The sequence below is a fragment of the Pollachius pollachius genome (genome assembly GCF_949987615.1).
Source record: "Pollachius pollachius genome assembly, chromosome: 3".
Classification (NCBI taxonomy): Eukaryota; Metazoa; Chordata; class Actinopteri; order Gadiformes; family Gadidae; genus Pollachius; species Pollachius pollachius.
This window is the reverse complement of record NC_136936.1, coordinates 30,655,409-30,680,686: the sequence shown is the minus strand read 5'-3', so window position 1 is coordinate 30,680,686 and position 25,278 is coordinate 30,655,409. Positions and strand designations below refer to the sequence as shown.

At 43.0% G+C, this 25,278-nt stretch overlaps 1 protein-coding gene across 1 annotated transcript; it reads left to right on the top strand.

Annotated features, from left to right (window-relative positions):
* Positions 1-426: 426 nt before the first annotated feature.
* On the top strand, positions 427-23,797 carry neurod1 (neuronal differentiation 1; the record flags this gene model as incomplete). The annotated part of the gene is made up of 4 exons (XM_079733774.1): positions 427-474; positions 643-872; positions 19,721-19,950; positions 23,316-23,797. 4 exons carry the CDS (start codon positions 427-429, stop codon positions 23,795-23,797), a joined length of 990 nt encoding a protein of 329 aa, XP_079589900.1.
* Positions 23,798-25,278: the final 1,481 nt, after the last annotated feature.

Here is a 25,278-nt window from a genome sequence, read left to right as displayed (position 1 = left end):
TTGCCTTTTCCCACATAAAGATTATTTTGTCAAAATACCGTTCCACCATGACTGATGGTCATTTGGAAGCCTGCTTGAGACTAGCTACCAGCAGCTACTGTCTAGACTATGCAACCCTGGCTGACTCCATTCAGTGCATGTCATCAGAGTATGTAATCAGTATATGTAAATAAATCTATGTTTAGCATTTTTCAGGAACCGTGTTCAGCAGCTCTGTTCAGTTTAAGCCAGGTTATCTTATAGCAAGGCCCTCTGTGCTCTGAGTGTCCCTGGGCCCCTCAGGCCCTCTGTGCTCTGAGTGTCCCCGAGCCCCTCGATGGGGGCCCTCACTCTTGGTTTTTTCGGTTCGGTTTCACTTGAATGATTCTAGATGTTGCGGCCGGTTGTAGTTCCTCATGTGGTTCATGATGAGCGGGCTCCGACCACATGTGGGCCCCGTGTGCCGTCTGGGGGCCATCTACCGAGGGCCTCGGGGTCAGACACAGGAGGGGCCCTTGGAGAGGCCCTGCGCGCAGAGCAGTAACTTCAATAGAGGTCCTTATTCTAACACTTTAGTATTGGTCATTTAACAATGATGTTAAAGTCTTGTACAGAAAGTTATTCGTAGTAACTCCAAACCATTTCTATGTTTTAATTTAATAGTTTAAAATGACCAAGTGTTGTACGGAGGAGCGCGTGCTAGAGGAGGGCGGCGTGCGGGAGCCACGTGAGGAAGAGGAGGGGGAAGAGGAGGAGGAGGACCATCAACGGCTCGAGGAGGGAGACGACGAGGAGGGAGAAGAGGAGGAGGATGAAGGGGAGGAAGATGGAGACAACAAACCCAAAAGGCGAGGGCCGAAGGAGAAGAAAATGACGAAAGCCCGCATGCAGAGGTGTTTCATTATCATCATTGATTATCCATCATTCATTCATCATCTAGAGATCAACTATTGGGTTTGATTTGAAGAAAATAATAGTGATCATTCATTTTTTATGAAGTTATACATTAGTTAGTTTCAGAGCCTTCCAAGTTTGGTTCTGTTCTCAGGTGGTGGCGGTGTATATAAGTAAAATAATCTCTGCTTAAGAGATTTAAACTAGGTTTAAAATGAGATAAGGGATGGCTTAATGTTATTTAAAAAGAAGGGGCAGGTTTAACAGATGTTTTACTGACCTCATAAGATAACAGAGCTGTCTCCAGCGGCGGAGGGCAGAGACTGTTGACTCTTGTTCTGCTTTCAGTTCTTTATCTGAATCGGAGGTCCGAGTTCTCCAGAGGCCAGGAGGGGATACTTGGTATAAAGTGCACGCGCACTTTGAGTAAAGATAAAGTAAAGATAAAGATATAGATACATCTTTATCTTGAGTAAAGATAAAGATATGGTTCAGAATGAGGTGTTTTATATAATTCATTTAATATAATTAATTAAAAGATAAATGTAATTATCTTAGGTGGTTTATATTCTAAGATGTGCTTTATTTATCTTATATTAGATTTATTATGTTTTGTAAATGTATATATGTATATACAATATATGTATAGTAACCGTATACATTACAGAGTTCCCCATAGGAATAGATTCTACGTGTGATCGTAGCTGGAATTAAGGTTTATTTTTATCATTTTTTTTATGAGAAAGATATTGGATATTCTACATTTTGATGCTTGGGGAAAATAGAATGAATCACAGGCTGGCCTCGGTGGGAACCTGTCGAGGATTCAGTCAGTCCTCCCTTAATGAGCACTCAGTCCCCCTCTAATGGCGCTTTCCCACTTAAAATATATAAAATAAAATTTCCCACTAAATATATAATACAGGTTAACATAGACTGTATGGCCAAATCCCAAAGTGAGCCCTGAGGACTAAGGACTAAGGACTCACAGACTTTATTGATCTCAGGTGCTAAGTGACCGAGTGTGTGAGGCCACATGGGCTCAGATAGGCATATATGGGATTAGGACAGCACTTCAGAAGAGCACATGTTACCTTGGCAACATTTAATGACAAAGATGCTGCTGACACTTGCCGGTTTGGGAATTCTCTTCTTTCTTTTTTTTGTAAATGCAATGAAAGCAGTCAGCTACAGCAATTTATTGATATAAGAAAATATAATTTTTAATTTTGAATGCTTCAGTATAAAGTATGTATTGAATGAGGTGATTATTGGCCTACACATACTAATCATAAGTCAGAACGGGCTTCATTTGGCTGAATTATAAAAGGTATAATTAGTAATATGAAGAGCCGTTTGGGAGCCAAAAGAGCTCTTGTTGGTGAGCTAATCCAAATGATCCGGCTCACTAAAAAAAGGCAGAAAGTCCCATCTGGTCGCGCATTGACAGTAGCGTTGTCTTGTTATTTACCTTCCTAATTTCCGGATTTCCCTATGTAGTGGAGCACATTAATGAAAAATCGTTCACTTTGTGGTACAAGCGCCAAATTTGGTACACAAGTGCTTTTGGACCTACTATCTCATAAAAGTACGTTGCCCACTTGAACAAACAAAGTGGCCACCATTTTTCAAGATGGCCGCCATTCGAAGTGGTTTGAAACAGCGTTTGAACTATATTTTGATTGAATAGTCCTATTCTGATGGTTTATACATTGAAATATGTGTTTTTGCACATGAGAAATACAACTCTGCATTTAGAAAATCAAAATTATTGAATATTATGATGATACAATGCGAATTAAATGAAAAAAACACTCACAAACAAAGACATTAGTTTCACTTAAAGCTTTTGGACCTGTAAGCTACTTGTAGGGGAGGCCACGTAGAGGCTGTCTTTGTCTCCCCCATTTTTTTTTTTTTTTTTTGCATAGGCTATTTTTTTTTTTTAATTTTTAGATAACGGTATAAAAACACAGAAAAGGTGTCAAAGCATAGGCTGCATGTTTTACGATCCAGAACTTGAATCAACATAACTTAAAAAATAATAATACAAATATCCAACTCAAACATTCAACTTAAACTTGGTTGTTCTATTTTCTTAGCCCTCACATGCACAGGCACACAACTGTGTGCACTTCAGGCTGAAGCGATAGCATTTGCATCGTCTTTGGCATTCAGTCTTGCAGCCACATTTTGTCAACTGCTCACAAGTCTGAGCAATGGGTGGAAGGGTTGTCCAGAGAACTTGCCAGATCTGACCATCTTTTTGCCAGCCCCAGTTGGCAGGACTTTCAGTTTGCATTTTGCACACTGTTGCTTGGCCCCATATGCAGGCAGCTTGGAAAGCAGACCGTTTCACATGCTGAACGAGGGATGCGCTTGTTGGTGGAATGGCATCATAAGACCTTTGCTTCCGAGCAAACAAGTCCAGTCTTGCCTCATCAACCTTGCATGTAGTACTTTGCTTGTCATACATGGTGATGAAAAACTTCTCAAGGATGTTGAGGTCTGCATCTTCTATGATAGGTGGGTATTGGCTGAGCTTTTTGAAGACAGGACTAACTTCAGGGCAAACCTCCCATGCTTGCCATGCACTTTTCTTGCTTTTACCACGGAAAGCTGACACAACATCGCAGCCAGTGAAGGCATGGAAGAACAGCATGCCACTGGATTTCTCTGGGCCAAGATTCACCACCATATCATGAATTGGCAACCACCTAATGGACTGACCCTGGCCAAATTCTATCCAGATCTTTTCCAAGCCTGCATCCTGAAGAGTCGCAAAAACATTGACTGCAACCACAAGAATATCTGTGTCGCATGCCTTAATCAACACAGACTTTATCTGTTGCTTGGCTGCATGAAGAGCATGTGTGAAGATTCTGGAGTCAGCTTCTTCGTGGTTGCAAGGAACCAAACCTTAAACCTTCAAGGCTGATGGGTTTGTTTGAAAGAGCCTTCTCTCCTTTGGTCACAACTACGACATTGTCAGGACACAAGGTCACTATCTTCTCTGCTAGGAACCCAAAGAGTTCAGTCTTGTTTTCATTGTCTCGCAAGAAGCTTTTCCAGTTGGGCGGTAGTTTGGTTTTGTCGGTCCCTCTACGTCGACCTCCCTTACCTCTGTTTGACCTTGTTTCAACCTTCAGGCTTGAAGTCCAGTAGACATCAAAAATTATGTCTGTTCGCTCATACTTTGATGAGTATGCCTGGATCTTTGGAACTACATCTTGGACAGCATATTCCTCAAAGGTCTTTGATGTCTTTGGAGACAATGAATACACAAGAGAGGAACCATCAATGATAATAGCACCACATTCTGGTTGTTTGTCAGGAGGAGAAATGGTAGCTTCCAAAATGTTTGCAAGCTGAGACTTCTGGCCGTAGTAGAGTTTCCCTGTGTCGCTCAGTGCTGCAGGGAATGACTGATTCTCATGCTTAAAGAACTCAAGCAGGTCACACTCTCGTGATTGGCAGGATATAAAGAGCTGTGAGAACAGGCGACAGTCATCTTTGAGTACCTGCTTCTTCATGTCACTGCAAGCTGAAGCTGCTTCTTGGCGAAAGAAGTCAACTTTGTTCTTTTTAATCGGCCTATAGAAGGAAGTCTCATCACCCAGACCATTGAAAAAATCTCTGAAGGCAACTTGACCTTTCTCAAAGTGAGTTCTTACAAGCTCAGCAGCACTGGAATGTGCAATGTTTTTTGTGTCCAATGTGAGCAGATCTTTGGACTCTTCCTGAAAAGGATTACCCAGATCCTTCATCACAGCAAACAACCTCTGGACCTTGTCAGTGAAGGACTTCTGAGACTGACGAGTCTGCTCATGATGCCTGATATCTTCAGTTGCTTCATTGACCTCAGATGCCAACTCATACTGGTTGACTAACTGGCTAACTTCTGGTCCAGACACCATCCACCGCCTCAGTGCAGATGGATCCTCAGTAACTCCAATGGCACCACCATCACCTTTAACAACTGCATTAGCCTGCTCGTGAGCTTGGTCAATGGCTATGCCTGAGAACTCCCTGTGAGTCTTGTGGACCACAAACTTTCCCAGCTGAAATTCATTGAAAATCTGAGGGTGAGTTTGCTCCAAAGAAACCATGTCTCTGAGGTGAATGGGGAGCCATCGAGCATAGTTCACATTGTTGTTTGCAAAGAAGAAGGGGATTAGAGCAGACAGTGCTTGACAATACAAGTTGAAGTTAGCCTCTCTGAAAGACCTGACCAGCGAGAAAATCACCAATTCCATTGACAACACAAGCTCCCAGAATTGAAACTGAGGACTCTCCTTCCTGCACTTCTCACACCAGTCATTGAAATTCAGCGCTCCATCATTCTGTTCTGCACAATGGTACTCATATGCTTCCTTTCGGAGCATGTACAGACAGCATGCTGTAACTTGGTGCATGTGGCGTGTTCTTGTGACACTTGAGGCAGAAAGAAAGGAGTCAGCTGTTCCTGAAGAGGCCACCCCAGCCTCCACAAGAGCACCTGTCCACCCACTACTCTGAAGCAGGGTCCCAAGTGATCTGAATGCAGCCATCTCTATGTGGAGACCGCCAAACATTACAACAAATTTGTCCTCACCATACAGGTCAGGCCAGTGCCACTGGACTTGTTTGGCAATAGAATAAATAGGCTGGTCTGCAGTTATCACAGGGACCTAACCAGGGTTGAGGTGTGCAATAGCATCCCTGACTTTGTTCATGGTATGCCTCACTGTGGCAATAGAATGGGCCTCATCGCGAAGAAGGGGGAAGAGTGAGGTAATGCTCACATCAAATGCAAGACCTCGCTTCTTCTCTGCATGGTGAGCTGACCAAGTGATGTTAACCTCATCATCTACATCTTGTGTTAGGCTAACCTTCTGCAGCCATTCATATTCATTTGTCAGGAGGAGAGTTGGCAGAGATGCATATGTGACATTGCCCTTTGGAGGAGATGGCTTCTTTTTTGTGAAGAAAGCAGGGTGGACATTTGTATAGGAATCAGGAAGTTCCGGGACTTTCTTTACACTGCTGTTCTTAATAAGAATTGGTTCTCGAACTTCGCCTTGATTTTCTGATGATGTATGTTGGAAGATGGAGATGCTGGTTCCATGAAATGATGAAGTCGCAGTTGTAGATGAAGGATTGTGATCGATGTTATCCATTGCACTTGTGCAGAAGAGGCCTTTTCTTAGTTTGGGGGGACAAACCAGACCTTCTTCAATGTATCTGTTTACAACTGCATCTCCCAACTGAGCTGATATGTCAAGTACTCGATTATATGGAATACTAAGACCATGGTCATGCAGCATTTCCACAAGGTGTCTCTTTCTGGTCTTAGCATAAATAGACATCCCTATATAGACCGGAAATGGGGTTTCCCTGTCTCTGGAATGCCTTTGTGTGGCAGCACCTTCTTTGCACTTGGCAAAGCAGTTGTATTGAAGGAGCTGAGCCATTGCCAGATCATTTGTAGTCGCTCCAAATTTCAGCTGAGATTTTATATCTGCCCCATGTTCAATCATACAGACAAACTGAAGTAGAGCTGGAGGAAAGGAATCGTGCACTGAACTCTCATAGAGATTGCCCTCAAACTTAGACTTGTGATTCACCATGTGCCTGCGCAATATCTGGGCAGCTTTGGCGAGAATAATGGCATCAGCATCGGATGACGCTTCTGACAAGACTGGACCAACATCTTTTTCAAATGCCAGAAGTATATCTCGCCCTTTCTTGTAGGCTACAAGTCCAGGTATCTCTGCCAAAAGCCTTTCTTTCAGTCGGGTCGCATTCACATCAGGTAGGTCTGTCCCAAACTGCTTCAGTCTCTCCCTGTAAAGACTAACCAATTCAGCAAGTCGGAACACAGAAGGCCCATCACTGTTTGTTTTTTTTGCCTCAATGACATAGGTCAGAAGTTCAGAGAACATCAAATGAAAGGCTTCCTTTTCTTGAGACGACTGGATTTTTTCTTGTTTTTCCGCTTTAATGTGTGCCCTCTCTCTGTGATACAGGTCCGTTAAGCAAGACCAGTGGTATTTAAGTTCTAGGGCCACCACATCTCCGCCACTCAATAATGCCAGAAGCTTTCCGTCATTAAGGTTACGAGCACATTCATTGAGCCTCTCATTCAGCTGCATGGTCATGGCTTGTCGCATCTCTGATGTTGGTTCCATCTTTTCGCATAAGAAACACTGCTGTACTTCAGTGCTAGCCCTTCGAATTTTTTGATGTCCTTCACCAGGATCATTTTGAGTTTCAGCTGCTCTTTTAGTGGCACGCTTGAGTTTGTAGTTGCTAAACATTTTGCGACAATTTTGGTGATACATTGCACCGTTTCGCCTCAATGTATCCTCAATGCCACCTCCATCATCCAATCTGGATGTGTCTAACCTGATGGGCAACAGGTTGATTGCCTGAAATAGAGGTATGTTTTTGGCTATCATGGAATAGCCGTCAGAACTACACTCATAACGGGTAGGGGGAGACTTCAACGCTGCTTTTGTATCTGTCTGACAGAGGCAACACTTGCTCCAGTCAGTTTTAGTAGCACAACTCAATGGATTATCGGCAGACATCTTATACAGTTGAAGGTCGAGGGATTATCCTTTTACCACCCAAACATACAAAATATCATAGCACATTGGAATATGGGATGCAACTAGGTTCAAGTATCTGGTGCCCTACACCTAGCCCGATCTTTCATCCAGTGCCATAAATCCCGTGCGATCTGTACACCATCCAGGTAACTAAAGCCCCGTTACCCTTGGCTCGGCTATCCCGCGCTGGCACATCCTGTCAATTCAGGTGCGGCTATCTAACTACAATACTACAACTAACTAAACTTCTAGTTGAGTCTATACAGGGGCTTATTAGATAGCATTTGGGACACTAAAGTATACTACAACTACAGTGAGTACACCACTACAACAGTTAGTAAACTACAACTACAGTTAGTACACTACAAGCTGACACTGAACCCCATGCTGAGTCTCACAGCAGTGATGTCACCAGTGTGCCCTGGTTGTGCTTTGACATCACTCTTATAAAAAATTACTAACCAATAAATGTTGACCACAGAATTTTAATGAATTATCATTTATATTGCTAAATTAGTACTTTTATTTCAGTAAAGAACGCTTGTGTTGCTGTATGTGTGTGTGTGTGTGTGTGTGTGTGTGTGTGTGTGTGTGTGTGTGTGTGTGTGTGTGGTGAGTGACAGTCAAAAGTTTGGACACATTTTCACAAATGATTCACACAAAAAACACATCCCTCAGAATTCTGCTGATTTTCACTTAAGATCATTGCAGAAAACTGAAGAAAAAACGCGAAAACGCTACTTTTTAGTCATTTAATAGCCATTATCTTGAAAATGGGTGGCCATATTGGAATTCAATTGACACCATCGAGTTATTCCAGTCATAATACATTCATTTTGATGCTTGGATCATTAACATTCTTCTGTTAATTCAAGTTCTACCTCGAAAACCTTTTTTTGGCGTTTGACGAGGCGGCCATCTTGAAAACTGGCGGCCCTCTTGGATTTTCAGCTGGGCAACGTACTTTTATTAGAAGGTATGTCCTGGACATCATTTGTACCAAATTTGGTGCTTGTACCATGAAGTGAACGATTCGGCTCAAAAATAGACTTAAGCAGCCCCACTAATGGTCTCAGCGGTAAACGTCACAATGCTTTGAACTGTGGGTAATTCCCTTAGGTGAAGTCTACACTGATGCAGACTCACGGAAAGGGCTCGGTAAGTGTGGACTCAAACCCTCACGCCCTTCAGAATTCGACATTGGGACAGCCCTAAAGCCTTAATAATTTTGCGAGAATGCACATCAAAGTCTGTGAGTCCGGACATTGGGATTAAGATGGATTGTATATAATACAGGTTAAACTGACCTTACATAGACTGTATATAATACAGGTTAAACAGACTTAACATAGACTGTGTATGAGACAACTCAAACTGACTTAACATAGACTGTATATAATACTGGTTAAACTGACTTAACATAGACTGAATATAGGTCAAACTGACTTAACATAGACTGTATATAATACAGGTTAAACCAACTTGACATACACTGTATATGATACCAGTACACTGACTTTCATTATGTTTACATTAGTGGAAACCATCTCAGCTAACGTTCTGTCTTCTCGGAAAGATAAAAATACATATCAAATGCAATCTAATGCATTAGTCACTTGTCATTGTATAGCACATCGTAGTATCAATCGAATATATCAATAAATCAGGTCTCAACTGGATTCCTGTTTTGGAGTGTTTCCCCAAAAGTTAGTGGGTAAAGGGGCTATGACACCATTGACATGCAACCTAATCGAATGTAACGGGCCGCTATTGGGAACTAATAAAATGAGTTAAGGTCGCAGAATGATGTGGCTCACACTGCTGGAATCTGGATTCTCAGCTTACATATTCCTTATCATGTGTATAGATACAATGACGTGAAAAATATGGCTTTTAGAAGCCTACCTACCTCATTCTGTGCAGACTGCCATGCCTTGTATGAAGAACCTATCCTCAAACCATGACCTTGTTCTCAAAAACCTGGACATGGGCATGTTCAGTAGAAGTAGACCAACTAATGGAAATATATATCTGTCCCTTCAAGTACATACGTTTTTGTCGAGTTCAAAAATTGTGTTAAAGAAATGAATGTTGTGTCAACCATAAGGAGACTAAAATAAATGGTGATCATCACACATAAACACCCAAATGTATAATTCCAATCCCAGAATCATTCAAACATTGCTGAAATAACATGAATTGCAACCATTTAAGCTTTACATTGTGTCTGTGTGAAATATTTAAGTTTGTGCTTTGTTTGAAGCTAGTTAGGCCTGAGCGGGGGTAACGTCAATGGAGGTCAATGACAAAAAGTGAAAATACGCAAACATTTTATAAATCAACAACGTAAAAATCTCAACACGTAAAAGAGATATCGAGAATCTGTTCAAAAAGGAACTTCCATTTACATCATGAAAGGAATTACAGCATAAAGAGAGCTCCGTTGGACAAAAGAAAAGGGGACAACTAAAGCTAATGATGTTAAACCCCGACAGTACCCAGACAAAATGAGACCTTCAAATACTTGATAAAAGAACCCCAGCAAACAAAAGGCAGATAAATAGGGACCGCCAAGCCCAACTATCCTAATCACTCGCAACAAAGATCAGCAAGACCAAAACATACTTGAAGAATTGAGGAAAACTCTGTAAAGACAACCAAGATGGACACGATCACACTGAGATGTCCCTCAAACAACTGGAACCAGTGGCTTCTGGTATAAAAGACCAGCTGGTGGAAAATTATATAAAAATGATAAAAGGATATTGGCTGCACCATGATACAGACGTGATGACCTCCAAAACCGACTGAAACGGAACAACAGATGAATTTTCAAAATCCTGAAAAGAGCTGCTTCAGCAGGTACTCCACCAGACATGGAGATTAATATTGAAAAGGTCCATCCTCCACTGGTGTCTAAGCCTAAGGATTTAATAGCCCCTCCTAGAGCAACAATAGTGAGATTCCTGGATGCAGGGGAAAAGACGAAATGCTATGGCAGGCATGCAGCCATGGACACGTTTTCCCCAAGACAAACATATGTTTTCATTCAGGATTACTCGCCCCATCTACAAAATAAATTAGTGAAACTCCATGAAGTAATGAAACTGCTTGAAATAGACATAAAGTGAGTAGCCGGTACAACAGAAGCTTGACCTGCATACCGGAGAGACCTGAGCGACACTAAAGCATGCTGCCGAAGGAGCTTAGAACATGGAAGAGTCAAAGGAAGGGCGGCGAAGCAACGTGAAGAGTGAGAGGGACACGGTGCTGTCACTCTCAGATGTCAAGGCTCTTCTGCAAGGGGACAACTAACCCATCTCTGAACATCAAACTGGTGGAGAATTTAGCTACAACTGTTATAGTTGTAGGGCCTTTAACTCTCCTTTGCATACTGAGCAATGAACAACATATACATAGTTATGTTATTTATGTGAATAAATATCATCTGTTGTCACAAGTCTATGCAAGCTATACGGTATAAAGTCCCTCCATATTTTTTCAGGAGCTGTACCAAAAGAGATAGAACAGAACAGACCGACTGACCTATAGGATGCTAAGCAAGTCAGACGTGGTGCATAAGGAAGTAAAAGCAAACATTTGCGAGTGGCTCCTCCTTTTGTAATTATATGTTCCTTTAACTATTTATGAGGTCCTATGTCAGGCAATGTTTTTTCTCTGTAAAGTAATGGACATTTCTTTTAAAGATCTGTATGAAGTATGAAGATGAAAATGTGATGTTTTGTTCAATGTATGAACACAGGTTAAAGGTAAGAAATTGACGAGTTGTTAAAGGAGCGTTCCATCTTTGAATATGACAATATATAACTCAGTATGAACTGAGAAATGTATCTGGACGAAACAGTACCACTTTTATACCACTAATTTTCTGTTAGCAGCATAAAACCATTCCCAAGACACGCCCAATCGTCCACTCTGTACGAAGACAACCCTACCATTTGGGTATCACCCCCACCTTTTCATTTATCGCCATGCACAAACCGACCATGCTGGCAACATGTGCTCTAGTGGCTAAGGGCTGTAAACGACACCAACTACAACAACACTTTGTTGAGCAAGACTTGAAAATGCTGGTGTTTGTACGCTTCTCTCTACTCCAAGGACTTTGAGGCCAAATGGAAAGCTCTAATGGAAAAGCTCTAAGTGTCCTTGTTAGCCACGAAGGACCAGGTCATTCTGCAGGCAACGTCTCTGGCCATCTCCCATCATTAGCAAACTGTATTTAGCAAAGGCCATCATTTGCAGCTCATATTTGATTTGTCTCCTCAAATGTTGCCAATAATGTGGCCATCAAGGAGCAAAGTGAGCTATGTGGGGCCATGCTAAAGGGGAGCTGACCTGCGAGACAGCCATGACATTAGCCATTGTATACAGTTTGAATTCACTTTGAAATGCAGTGCTTTAATAGTGTCTTTGTTTCCATTATTGTAAATATTAAAATTATGATTCACAACTAATGAACTTTGCTGAACTTCTTTTAAAAAACATATATTGCATGGGGAGCTCAGAGCTAATTTTACACTGATGTGATCTAACAATTGTGTAGTAGAACAGTATGCAGTTTACATTTTATTTTTGAAAATAGGCCGTATGCATTGAGAGATGATATGAAAATGCGTGATACCAGTTTGCATAGATCGACATTTTGAGGTCATCTGCAGCCTAAAATAGGCTGGTAAATGGCAGAAGGAAACATTGGCCATATACATTGTACATGTACATACACAGTCATTTTCAGTTCGTTTGCAGCCTCAAATTGCTCATAAAACCTTGGTATATGGCCGAAGGAAACTTGGCAAACTGTGCATCGATGTGCGCAAAACCAGTGGCCACTCAAGGCAATTGTAATCATCCCCTGCTCATCATAAGCCACTGGATGGTTAAATAGGAATTGCAATCCAGTTCAATGCCACATATTATTGCCAAACCTAGATCTAATACAAAGTTGATCAGTAAAGACGTTAAACAATGTCTTCAGATCTAATGGGAGCCTACGTTATGCTAGAGCAAGGAACGGAAGTTGTAAGGATGTGTGTTAGCAGTCGACTCGCAAGATATCCATTATCATATTTCTTGTTTAAAGCCAAGGTTAATCATTACATTGTGGGCACCAAAGGGACCAAAGTTTGAAGAGATAATAAAGTAAGAATACCGTAGAAGAAGTTAGGCAGGTTGCTGTCTAGTAGATCTCACGTAATTAGTAGAATTTCAGAGGAAATTGTGGTTTGTAGCTAAAGTTGTGAATATCAGTATATTAGAATTGCACCGAAGAGTGAAGTGAAATAGTAATGTCGTTTTATGATGGTTGCTTTATATGTTGCTTCTTGGGTGTTTTGGATGTTTGCTGGGGTGTTTAACATGGTGCTAAGTTCTGCTAACTGTTCTGGACAGTTGCTAGAGTGATATCGATGTTAACAACTTTTCTTGTTGGTTGCTAGGATGTGCTGGGTGGTTGCTAGGGTGTTCTAGGTTGGTTTCTAGATTTTTCTGGCTAGTTTCTATAGCAACCCCAGGGTCAAAGGTCAGAGATCATCAATGTTGGAATTTTTGTTCAAGCGTGAAGAGGGAATTGAGTCTGGACGTTTGGGAGGAATGAGTAGGAGAATAGTTTAAAACCGCTGTTTAGTTCAAACAGATTTTTTGATTTCATTATGTGTGCATTATGTATGTTGCAAGGAGCTCAACGATGTACAATATTTCTTTGTGGTAAATATTGTGGGAGTAGTGACAATTTATAAATTTTGATACTTTATGTTATGTACAGAAATCCCATGTGTGTGTATTTGGGAGTGCAAAAGATTAAGAGAAAAAAAAACAAACGTAAAAGTGTAAATAGAATATCCGTTTTGATTCATTCCATAAATATTTGGTTGCTAAGGTAGTATTTAATGTTGTAATTATTATTCTAGCATAAAGTATGATGGAGGGGTTAGTTAGGGACGTTTGGGAAGAATTATAAAAAATAAAATTGTACTACTATAAAAAGGCAGTTCATTTTAAAAGGTTAAAGGGGTGATATTGTGTTTTTTGGGGTTAATAATTGCATTTGGGGGTACTACTAAAATAGGGTAACATGCTCTTTCTGTTTGGTGCTTTCCTGTTCTCTTTGGTACAGCCAGAGTACCATACTGTGATGCAGTATGTGATAACTGACTTGATGGCTGACCTGTAGAAGCTCACCAGCAGCTGTTGTGGAAGATGTGCCCTCTTCAAGCACCTCAGGAAGTGAAGCCTTTGAAGTCCTTTCTTGGCCGTCGCCGTGATGACGGTCCAAGTGAGGTCATGGCTGATGTTGACCCCGAAGTACCTGATGTTCTGCACAACCTCCACTGTCTCGCTGCCGATGGTGATGGGGTGATGGACGAAGGACTTCAGTCTCCCCCTGAAGTCCAGGATCATCTCCTTGGTTTTTGCTGTGTTGAGGATCAGGTTGTTTTCTCGGCTCCAGCAGGTTCTCTACCTCTGTCCTGTAGGCAGCCTTGTTGTTACTCGTGATCCTGCCTACCATGATGGTATCGTCTGCAAACTTTAATATGGTGTTCGCCTCATGGGTGGGTTCGCAGTCGAGGGTGTAGAGAGAGAAGAGGAAGGGGCTCAACACACAACCCTGTGGTGCACCGATGTTCAGGGTGATGCTTGAGGAGACCTGTCTCCCCATGCTGCCGGCCGGTGAGAAAGTCCAGGACCAAGCTGCTCAGGTGTGTGTTGAAGCCCAAGTGGTCCAGCTTAGTGGCAAGTAACGGGAGGGGGGGGATGTTGTTGAAGGCGGAGCTATAGTCTATAAATAGGCCGATATTCAGTGAGGGTCCTGATGGCTGATTGTTTTGGGACAGGAATGATTGTGGCTGTCTTGAGGCATGTGGGGACGGAGGCCTGCAGCAGGGAGGTGTTAAACAGGTCAGTGAGCACCGCAGTCAGCTCCCCTGCGGAGTGCTTCAGAACCCGCCCTGGCACTCCGTCAGGTCCGGTGGCTTGGTTGGGGTCAATCTGCTGCAGGGTCCGTCTCACGTTGTGGGGGCTCAGAGTCAGCACTGGTGGTGAGGGTCCCTGCTGTGCCCGCGTGAGGTCAATGTTGTCAGAACAGTCAAACCTGGCAAAAAAAGCAGTTTAGGTCGTCAGGGAGGGATGAACTTTGTGCGTGTGTGGAGCTGTTGCTGTTGTAGCCGGTGACGGTCCTGATGCCCTGCCACACACGTCGAGAGTCTGAGCTGGTGAAATGCTTCTCAATACGCTTCATGTAGCGGTGCTTTGCTTACCTGATGCTCTTCCTCAGAATGGACTTTGCTGTTCTGTAGGCCTCTGCATCACTTGAGTGGAAAGCTGCATCCCGAGCCTTAAGCAAACCAGTTACAGCGCCATTCATCCATGGCTTATGGTTGGGGAGTGTCAGTATTGTCCTCTGTGTGGTGACACAAGGTGATCTAGTCCAATACTGATGAGGTGTAGGTGTTAAGTTCTGTGTGGTTGTTGTGATTGGCAGCCTGTTTAAAAATGTCCCAAGCAGTATACTCAAAGCAGTTATGTAGCCTGTCCATGTCTCCATCTGGCCAGACCATGATGGTGCGAACGGTTGGTTTTGCCCTTGCAAAGAGAAACAAACAGCAGTGAGGAACACCACTGTAAACTCCCTTGGCAGATAAAACGGTCTACATTTAACTCTAACAAACTCCATGTCCGGGGAGCAAAATGTCTCACCAATGTCAGTGGTCGTGCACCATGAGTTACACATATATAAGCACACACCGCCGCCTTTATCCTTACCGGTATGACATAATTCACACATTCATACCAACAGGCCACATATGTCCTTGGCGATTAGAGAGACTTCTAACCCTCATCCTAGGGAGGGATCCTGAGCCTAGGGAGGCGTCCGGCTCATGCAGGAAGCCTCTCATCATGTGTCAATTCTAGAGATACGAGCGGCCCAGGTGTTTGGGAAACCAAGACGCTCAAGGCCAAAATAAACAAGTGTAATTCCCGCACCTAGCCACAAGAGGTCTTCACCAAGCCAAAAAACCAAGCTGCAATGCCAACACATAGCCGCATGGGATCAGCACAGAGTACACATACGGGTATCCAGGAGGCGGGAGTTCAGCACCATGTGTAGCCAACAGAGCACATTACGGAGGCCACACCTGCCCATTATTAAAGTCACAACACATAGCCCAGGGGACCAGAACGCTCCAGGTAACGCATCCATCAGATGCCCTACTAAGTGTATATCCACGCGTGCATAATACAATTCCTCTCCTTTTGCTTCATAGATATCATAGCGAACCATTACCAAATAAAGTGAGCTACAAGCGATCTTGAAACTTTTTCCAAAAGAGCATGGCCCCGGAGTCAGCTGTTCGGTCCGCTTGGTGAACATTCTGCCCTGCTAGCTCAATAGCAGCCTCAGGGATGATTGGATTCAGCCAGGTCTCGGTGAAGAAGAAAGCACAGCCACTTATCCAGTTTGAGTGAGAAACCTCAGTCTGAGTTTGTCGATAGTGTTGACAATGGACTGAGCATTCGCTATAAACAGGCTGGGCAAAGCTGGTCGATCCGGTGAGCTCCTTAGCCTAGCTTGGTTGCCGTCCCGCTTCCCCTGCTTTTTCTTCCTCTCGCGTCTCCAGCTGCTCCACTTGCTGCTTCGGCTCATTATCCAGGCAGGCACTGATGTACGGAGCAGCTCCTCCGGTATAGCAGGGGGTGGAATGTAGTTTGTGTTCTGAATATTCAAGATGTGCAGTCGGTTGTAAGTTATGTTCGTTCCCAGTTTAAGGGAAAGGCTCACAGCGCAGAAAGTAAACATTACAAAAAACACGGAAAACACAAAAAACTACTAGGGGGAGAGCTCCGAGCTGCTGCGACTGTGCTTGCCGCCATCTTGAATCGAACGCTTTGCGCGTGTCGGCAAATTTACACCACCAAGAAGTTGTAAACATTGCGAGTGTCAGTCAAGTCAAGCTTTGATGCAGCCGAACCTGTTAGACCCCGAGTCTGATATCAAATCAAGTCTGATACAGAATCGAGTCTGATACAGAATCAAGTCAGTCCAAACAGTCTGAGCCAAAACACTGTCGCAACCAGGAGCGGAATAAGACGTTTCAGTGGTACGTAGTTTTGTTGGGGCTATCTTATATTTCAGATGTATCGTTAGTACATTACAATTATTTTTGTTGTATCTTGTATCTTTATCTACATTCGCTGTACATTATCCTTCCGCTGTTTTATATGAACTATTTCAACACCATTGAATTTGAAAAAAACATTTTGTGTCCTAGATCAATAATATGCCCCATGCAATGATGTTGCATCACAAGTTATTTTCTTTATTATTAAACACTATTTGTTGTTCAGGACTTATTGTTTTTATTAGGTTGTAAGACGAATGAAGCAACTTCCAGTCCACCCTACATGCATGGTGCAACAACCAGGCCTAAATCCTTAGTGCTTGAATCCATATAGACTGCAGAACATAAACAACATACTTAGAGCGGACTATGAACCTTTGAGGCATAGGACAGAAGCAGGGCCGGCACTACGTGAAATTCCGCCCTAGGCAAGTCCTCCGAGTGGGGGGGGGGGGAGTTGCCTCATTGCCTTGCGAGCTTCGGTGAGGGTTTCAATAACTGTTGATCCCCCGTTCCCCCCCTTCTCCATTCCATTTGGAAACTTGTTTAATAAACATGTTTAATTTCGCTTGTTTAATTAGATTTCATAAATTAATTAAGGCCGCCACCTGAGGGCGCCCCCAACACATTTGCCACCCTAGGCGATCGCCTCGTTCGCCTATGCCTAGCGCCGGCCCTGGACAGAAGAATATGTATGTTTTTATTACATATAATGAGATACAACTGTCTTAAATAGAATTGAAACAGTAATGTTTCATTATGCCATATGACCCAAACACTTCACAGAAGCATCCCTGGATATACACAGTAAACACTGTTTTCAACAGTATTGGTAATAAATCCGCTCCTTACAGGTGTTGGAACCTATCCTATCGCAGCTTCCCAGCGTCCCAAGTAGCACCAGCTGTCAGCTGGTGCTACTTGGGACAGAATGTCAGGGAGGTCATCCTGTCGTGTATTGTGCAGGGATGGGGATCGTCTTCAACAAATGGTGATGGGTCCTCCTCAACATTTGTTGGGTCCTGGGTGTTTTAGCTTTTTTCTTTATTCCATGAACATATAGTACATGGGGCAATAATTATAGAAATGACTATGTTTTTCTTCTGCTATTCAAAAATAAAACCTTTTTGTTTTTTACAACTTACTGTATGTACGGTGTGTTTTGATTGGCTTTGTTGTGCCTTTCCCCTTCCTGGACTTCAGGAACACAACCTTGAAGTCCTGCAGTCGTAGCTTGCAGTCCTCCCTTTCATTGTAGGCTTATGATCGCCAAGTACAACCTACAATTATAGAATGTCAAAAGTCAATGATCCATTTCAAGCAAAGTCATTGTGGTGTATAAATATGTTATTTGTACATTGTTTAGTAATTCTCTAGTATTGAATATGTGCCGTGACGATGTACAAGGCCTTATAACATTACGGTAACATTACAGCTTAAATAAGTATGAATCCAAATCGACAAAATAACTTTGGGGAACAAGTTAGCCAAGGTATAATACTACAGCTGATGAACCAAAACATGACAGCACAATGACGGGAGCTAGAAAGTTAGCCGAGACCTACAGCTGACTAACCAAAACGTGAAACACATTTGCTATCTTTCGCACTGGGTGTACCGCTCAGCTACAACAGACTCAAATAACACTCGTTAGTAGCTGTTGTTTGAAGAAATCCAGAACTAATAAAGCATACTTACAGGTTGGATCCTACTGGTTGGGCCAACAAAGTTGGAACTGCCTGTCAATAGGACTGACCGTGGCGAAGTCACTGCATCATACGGTGCCCGGTTCTCAGTTATTTGAGGCGAACACAAAGCAAGGCTGGGGCTGTACTGCGGAGAATGTGGTCAAAGTGAATTGTAACCACTCATTCTTCACGTCCTCTTCTTTGGGAATCTGCGTTCGCACCGGGAACATCTTCTAGACATTAGGGGCTAACCGAACACCACCAGCAACTGCTGTAAACAGCTTTGTGTGTGGCTGTGGCTAACAGCCTGGAGGCGTGAATTCTGCACTTCAGCACCGCTCAATGCATTGTCTGACACTATTACAGAAGTAAAGTTTGACCGCAAACTTGTTGTTTCACACACTTATTGAGGGTGGGCACGAATACTCCCCCTGGCTAGGATTTAGATTTTTCTAACTCAGCAGACGTTGAACATGCATACATCATAAAACAGTACAAAGCAAAGAGAAATGTCGAAAAAGCATGATATCACCCCTTTTAAATATGATCTAGAATAAGGTGGATCTACGGAGCCCGAAAGGTGACATGGGAGTAATTTTTTTTATAAAGCACACTTTTAGTAAATTGTACGCTTAACTGAAGCGCGTGTGGGCTTAACACGCCCCCTACCCCCTAAGCAAACATGTCCTGCCTGTCGAGTTTAATCCATTTTAATTTTAGGTTATGTTTGTGACGTTTGGAGATACTGGTGTCCTTAAGTTATATTGATGGCATTGTTATTAATTTGTTGACTTGGTGCACCTCAGGAAAAAACATGCGCGCGACTTACTTTAGCACGCGTGCGATTTACTAAAGCGCGCGTGCGTGTTCTAAAATGCACGCGTGCTTTATAAAAAAATAGAATACAGACAGATTATTTACATGTAATATTTAAATTTGTAAGCATATTTACAGCTATTTACAAAAGCTGTGTGCGCCTCGCCATTGCGATACATCCACTGTAAACACGAGCGCATGGTACCGTGGCCGCAAGCTGCTCAGGGCCACACCCCCACCCCCACCCTCCACCTTGACCCGCCTCTGAAAAACGGCACGTTTGTGGAAAGCTCATTCTGAGACTGGCTCGTAGTGGCTGTAATTCTGTACCAAGGCTGAATTTCTTGAACGTCTTCAAGTACTTTATTAGGGGCCCACTAACAGCTATATAAAAGCATTCATAAAGTAGCATGCCATAGGACCTTTAAAGTAGGATATGGTTTAACATTGAGGTGGTTAATAATAACATGTTTACGCTAAGCTCTTGTTATACACTGAGGTGGTTAGTAATAACATGTTTAAAGTAAGCTCTGGTTTAACACAGAGGTTGTTAATAATAACATGTTTAAAGTAAGCACTGGTTTAACACTGAGGTGGTGTCTATTCAAAGGTTCAAGATGCGCCGGATGAAGGCCAACGCCCGGGAGCGGAACCGGATGCATGGGCTGAATGACGCTCTGGAGGGGCTGCGGCGCGTGGTGCCGTGCTACTCCAAGACACAGAAGTTGTCCAAGATCGAGACCCTGCGCCTGGCCAAGAACTACATCTGGGCCCTGAGCGAGGTCCTGCACTCGGGCAAGGCCCCCGACCTGCTCTCCTTCGTCCAGGCCCTCTGTAAAGGTGAACCAACAACACATTAATAAAATAATATAGATAGAGACAGACCAGGCCCTCTGTAAAGGTGAAACAACAACACATTAATAAAATAATATAGATAGAGACAGACCAGGCCCTCTGTAAAGGTGAAACAACAACACATTAATAAAATAATATAGATAGAGACAGACCAGGCCCTCTGTAAAGGTGAAACAACAACAACACATCTTACTATCCTAATACTATATAATAGCAGGCCTATCGGACAAGTTACTCCTCCACACTTGGTCAAGTGCGCATGTGCCAAGCAGCCCGCAGCTCACACACACAGCACGCACGCACACACCGCACGCACACATACACACCGCATAAACACACATCTCACGCACATGCACACATGCACGCACACACATGCATGTACAGACACACACCGCACACACACGCGTGTGGACGCAGACATTGCAAGACAACAGGAAGATCAAGATAACAGCCCCGCCGTCGACACACACTCCCAGCTGAGACATTATGTCTATAGACTACACTTTTTGCAAAACTGTATTTATTTTTGTGATTAATCACCTCCTTGATCATTAATTCCTGGTAGGTTGCTTATTTAATCATATAAAGAAAATATATATGATAAAATATTCTCAAAACTCAATTTTCTTTTTTTCTTATGTGTGGCCCTAATCCTCTTCCATAGGTTGCTGCCTTAGCTGTTGTTACACTTAGTTTATTTCACTAAGGTGCTTCTGTAAATGAACACAATTTTCAGCAACTTTTTTCAGCAACTAACCAATAGTAGTTGCCATCCATTTTTTAAATGTCAACGCACTTTCATCCCTGAATAACAGTAAAAGCGAATGAATAATTGATCTGCATGCATAGTATACTACACTTTTTCATTGAACAATTACTCCCATAAATTGCAATATCATCCCACTGCAGACACAAAGGGGCGTTCTCGTGTGGTAGGGGTTCTCGTTTACGCAGACTGCCCCCTTCTTCTTCTTCGTCGCCTTTCTTGCTGCACTGTAAAATGTCAAAGTATACTACTCCAACTCCTTAATCCGACTCGTTAACTATGGACACCCCTCGAGCGTTCAAAGATCTCATAGTCTCATACTCGTAGTAGGGGTTATCTCAGCCATGGTGGAGAAGGAATTGGGGGAAAGGAACTTTGGCTTTGACTCCCTGATGTACATGAAATGCGACACGGAGGATAAACAGATTGTCTCCCGTGGGAGCCCCGCTGCCCACTGCTGAGGCAGCACCGCAGCTGGCAGCGGGGCTCCAGCGGGAGACAATCGCGGTCAACATCCGTTGGGATGTCGGATCCGCAATGCAATTCGCTGACCGATCGATCTTATATGTTGACTACAAACCATGTTAATAGTGTTGTTAATAAACTTCCAAAGCTTTGTGTTTTATTGGTCTTTAATGTGCAAAGTAAACAATGTAAAAATAAATAAGGTGCAAAGTCAAACCGGAGAAGTGATTCCGGAAAGGATTTTGTTAGAGATAGATAGATAGATAATAGAAAAAAATATTGGATGGGCTACAGAGAGGGTCTCCAACAGACTCTCTGGCTACGAAGAGCATAGTATGCCTTGAGACTATGCTTCGCAGTGTGCCTTGCGAAACCCAGTATGCCTTTCAAAACAGTTTGTGATTGGTCGATGACACGCAACCAGGAACGCCTAATGGGCGTTCTTGTGTCATGAAGGAAACGCCCAAGCCTGCAGCTGGACCTTTTGACTCATTTTATAATATAATAAAATGCTCACACACTAGCCGCTTTCAGACACATGCGTATGTCCTGATATTCTCCTGATGGGCTGTAGGTGTGAACAACATATTCTGACATTTGTACCCTGAAAATCTCCTGAATAATACTACCCCTGAGGTAGTATTTTCTCCATAGGAAATGTAAATGACCTTATATGTGAATGAGGAGTAGAAAGTCAGTATTTCTCACACCACTTGAGTGGGCGTTTTGATGACGCTTCTGCATGTCATTGAGTGGCCCCCTAAATGATAATCAGCCTGTTGCCTTTTGTTCGCTGAATGGTTGAAAAATATTTAAATGTTGGCACTACTTTTGAGTCATTCGCGGTGAATGCTAAAAGATAGGTCTTATCATACAAGTACACATCATACAATAAATTACAACACATTAGTTCACTGCTGCACGCGTATATAGAAAATGTTTTTTTTAAATTATTATTATTGAGTTAGCTGAACATTTATAGGGATTAGGGTCCCATCCTTCCACTCCCTGTTTTCTCAGTTAAACACAGAAATCAACTACATTTGTCCCAGTGTTTGTTATATGTGAAATGAAGCATAAAATATGTCAACAAAATATATTTCTTCACTCTCTTTCTCCGGTAATGCAGTCGTTCCTGACGCATCTACGTTGTTTCTTCTATTTGTCTCTAACTCATCCTCCAATCATTCATCGATTGATGCTTCAGATTTTGTGGATGCAATGAAGTATATGGTGCATTATTTTAGCAACATTTAAGATCATCGCGATGAGTTCTGTCCATTCTGCCTCCATTTTGTCTGTGGTCAAACCAAAACAAACTATAGTGACAGCGGCCACAATTATCCCGCCTTTTGCGAATTTAGACCCTAAGTCATATCCCGCCCCTTGCAAGCCCACCCCCTTAAACCCCTGTTGATTCTACTGATGTCTAAATGACATTGATGTCCGCATATAAAGCATCAAGTGTGAATCCCCCTCAGGGACGAATCTCCTGCGAACAAATGCGACAAAAATGTGGAGGACATGTGTGAAAACAGCTTATGAGTAGAAAATTATTATGCTTGCTTCATAACGTAAGGAGAAAATTATTATGCTTGCTTCATTACGTAAAAGGTGAACCAAAATGTTATACGTTGTAACATTATAGGCAAAATGTTATTATATTATGCGCTCAGAAATTTGTTTCATTATCGACTGGGGTTTACACATTATAGCTATGGGTTTGATTACAACTAGAGGTTGAGCGCGCACAACGCGCATGCGGAAAGTATAGTTAATATAATAATACAGATTATAATACATAGAGACTGACCTGAGCTGCTGTCCTCTATCCAGGCCCTCTGTAAAGTTGAGCTACCAACACATTAACTCATATAACATGTCATGTGCAAATTGCTAAATTAATGCAAAAATAATAATAGAAAGATATTATTGTGGTGTTACTTCATATATCTGTGTCTTCTGGTAAGCCTTCTTCTATGGGTGGCTCTGTAATAGCAGTCTGTTCAACATTGCTTCATCAATATATATATTTTTTCCTTTAATTCCATTTTTTCCGCGACTGAGCTAAACTGTCTGTTTGACTAACCTGGCTGTCTGACCACCGGTCTGTCTGCAGGGTTGTCTCAGCCTACCACCAACTTGGTGGCCGGGTGTCTCCAGCTCAACCCCAGGACCTTCCTCCCAGAGCAGAGCTGTGACCCTCACCTCCAGGGGGGGGGGTCCTACTCCTTCCAGGGTCCCGGTCTGACCCCGGGTCTGCCCAGCCCCCCCTATGGTCACCTGGACTTCTCCCACGGGGCCAAGCCCCTGAGCTACGTGTACGACGGCCCCCTCCTCACAGACTGCTCCAGCCCCGCCTTCGACGGCGCCCCCCTCAGCCCGCCCCTCAGCGTCAACGGGAACTTCTCCTCCTTCAAACAGGAAGTGGCGGCAGGGGACTTCCCCTTCGGTCTGCAACACTACGGCCCCCCGTTGTACGCACCTACCCACCCCCTCGACGGACTGATGGGGTTCGACGGCCACGCCCCCCGCGAGAGAAGCCACGCCCCCCATGAGAGATGCATGACTACACTGAATGCCATCTTTCACGAGTCATGAGAACCATATGGAGAGGAGGGGTAGGGGGGGAGTTAGACAATTTAGACCTATAAAGATAGTTAGTCCAGTTAGACCGGAGTCCTAGAGATAAGGTTAATCCACTTAGATCAGAGTGCTATGTTAAATATAGTTAATCCAGTTAGACCAGAGTTCTATAGAGACAGAGTTAGACTAGAGTCCTATAGAGACATAGTTAGACCAGAGTCCTACAGAGACAGTTAGGCCACCGTCCTATAGAGACAGAGTTAGACCAGAGTCCTATAGAGACAGAAGTAGACCAGAGTCCTACAGAGACAAAGTTAGACCAGAGTCCCAAATAGACTGATTTAGACCAGAGTCCTATAGAGAGAGAGTTAGACCAGAGTCCTGTACAGACAGTTAGACCAGAGTCCTACAGAGACAGAGTTAGGCCAGCGTCCTATAGAGACAGAGTTAGACCAGAGTCAGACCAGAGTCCTATAGAGACAGAGTTAGACCAGAGTCCTATAGAGACAGTTAGACCAGAGTCCTACAGAGACAAAGTTAGACCAGAGTTCCAAATAGACAGATTTAGACCAGAGTCCTATAGAGACAGAGTTAGACCAGAGTCCTATAGAGACAGAGTAAGACCAGAGTCCTATTGAGAGAGTTAGACCAGAGTCCTATAGAGACAGAGAAGGACCAGAGTCCCATAGAGACAGAGTTAGACCAGAGTCCTAAAGAGACAGAGTTAGACCAGAGTCCTATAGAGACCGAGTTAGACCAGAGTCCTATAGACACAGAGTTAGACCAGAGTCCCATAGAGACCGAGTTAGACCAGAGTCCTATAGACACAGTGTTAGACCAGAGTCAGAGTTAGACTAGAGTCCTATAGACAGTGTTGAACCAGAGTCCTTTAGACAGTTAGACTGAGTCTAGATTCTGGAGTAAACTTTACTAACGTTAGTCCTTTCCTTACCCTTTATTATGTCAAAGAAACAACAATCTTTTAGCAATAATCTGGAATTAACTATGCAATTTAAAACTCTTTGTCATAAGCTGACCATGCAAATAAAGAGGTGTATATTTTTCTTGTTTGCCAACACAATGTCCTATGTTTTGTATATAAGCTAGGTACGAAGGCCTGTGGCTGGGTTTAATGTATAAAGTACAACTCAATAAAACAGGTTATGTTCAAGAACCCCCTAATAAATTTGGCACTTGTATAAATTATATCTGAAATTCTGACGTCATTAAACACATAATACATCCAGGACATATAAAGTGACCATTACCAACCACATTAAATTAATACATGCTATATCTTTATGCCTCTCTGGCCTGGGTCTTTGTGTGCATTTCTTCGTGTGTGTGTGTGTGTGTGTGTGTGTGTGTGTGTGTGTGTGTGTGTGTGTGTATCACAGGGACACAGATGGTTGTACGCTGCCGGGCAATGATAATCATCTCCTTTGTGCATGGCTAATCATAAATAATCTCCTCCGTCCCGCCGTGGCGCATGTCTT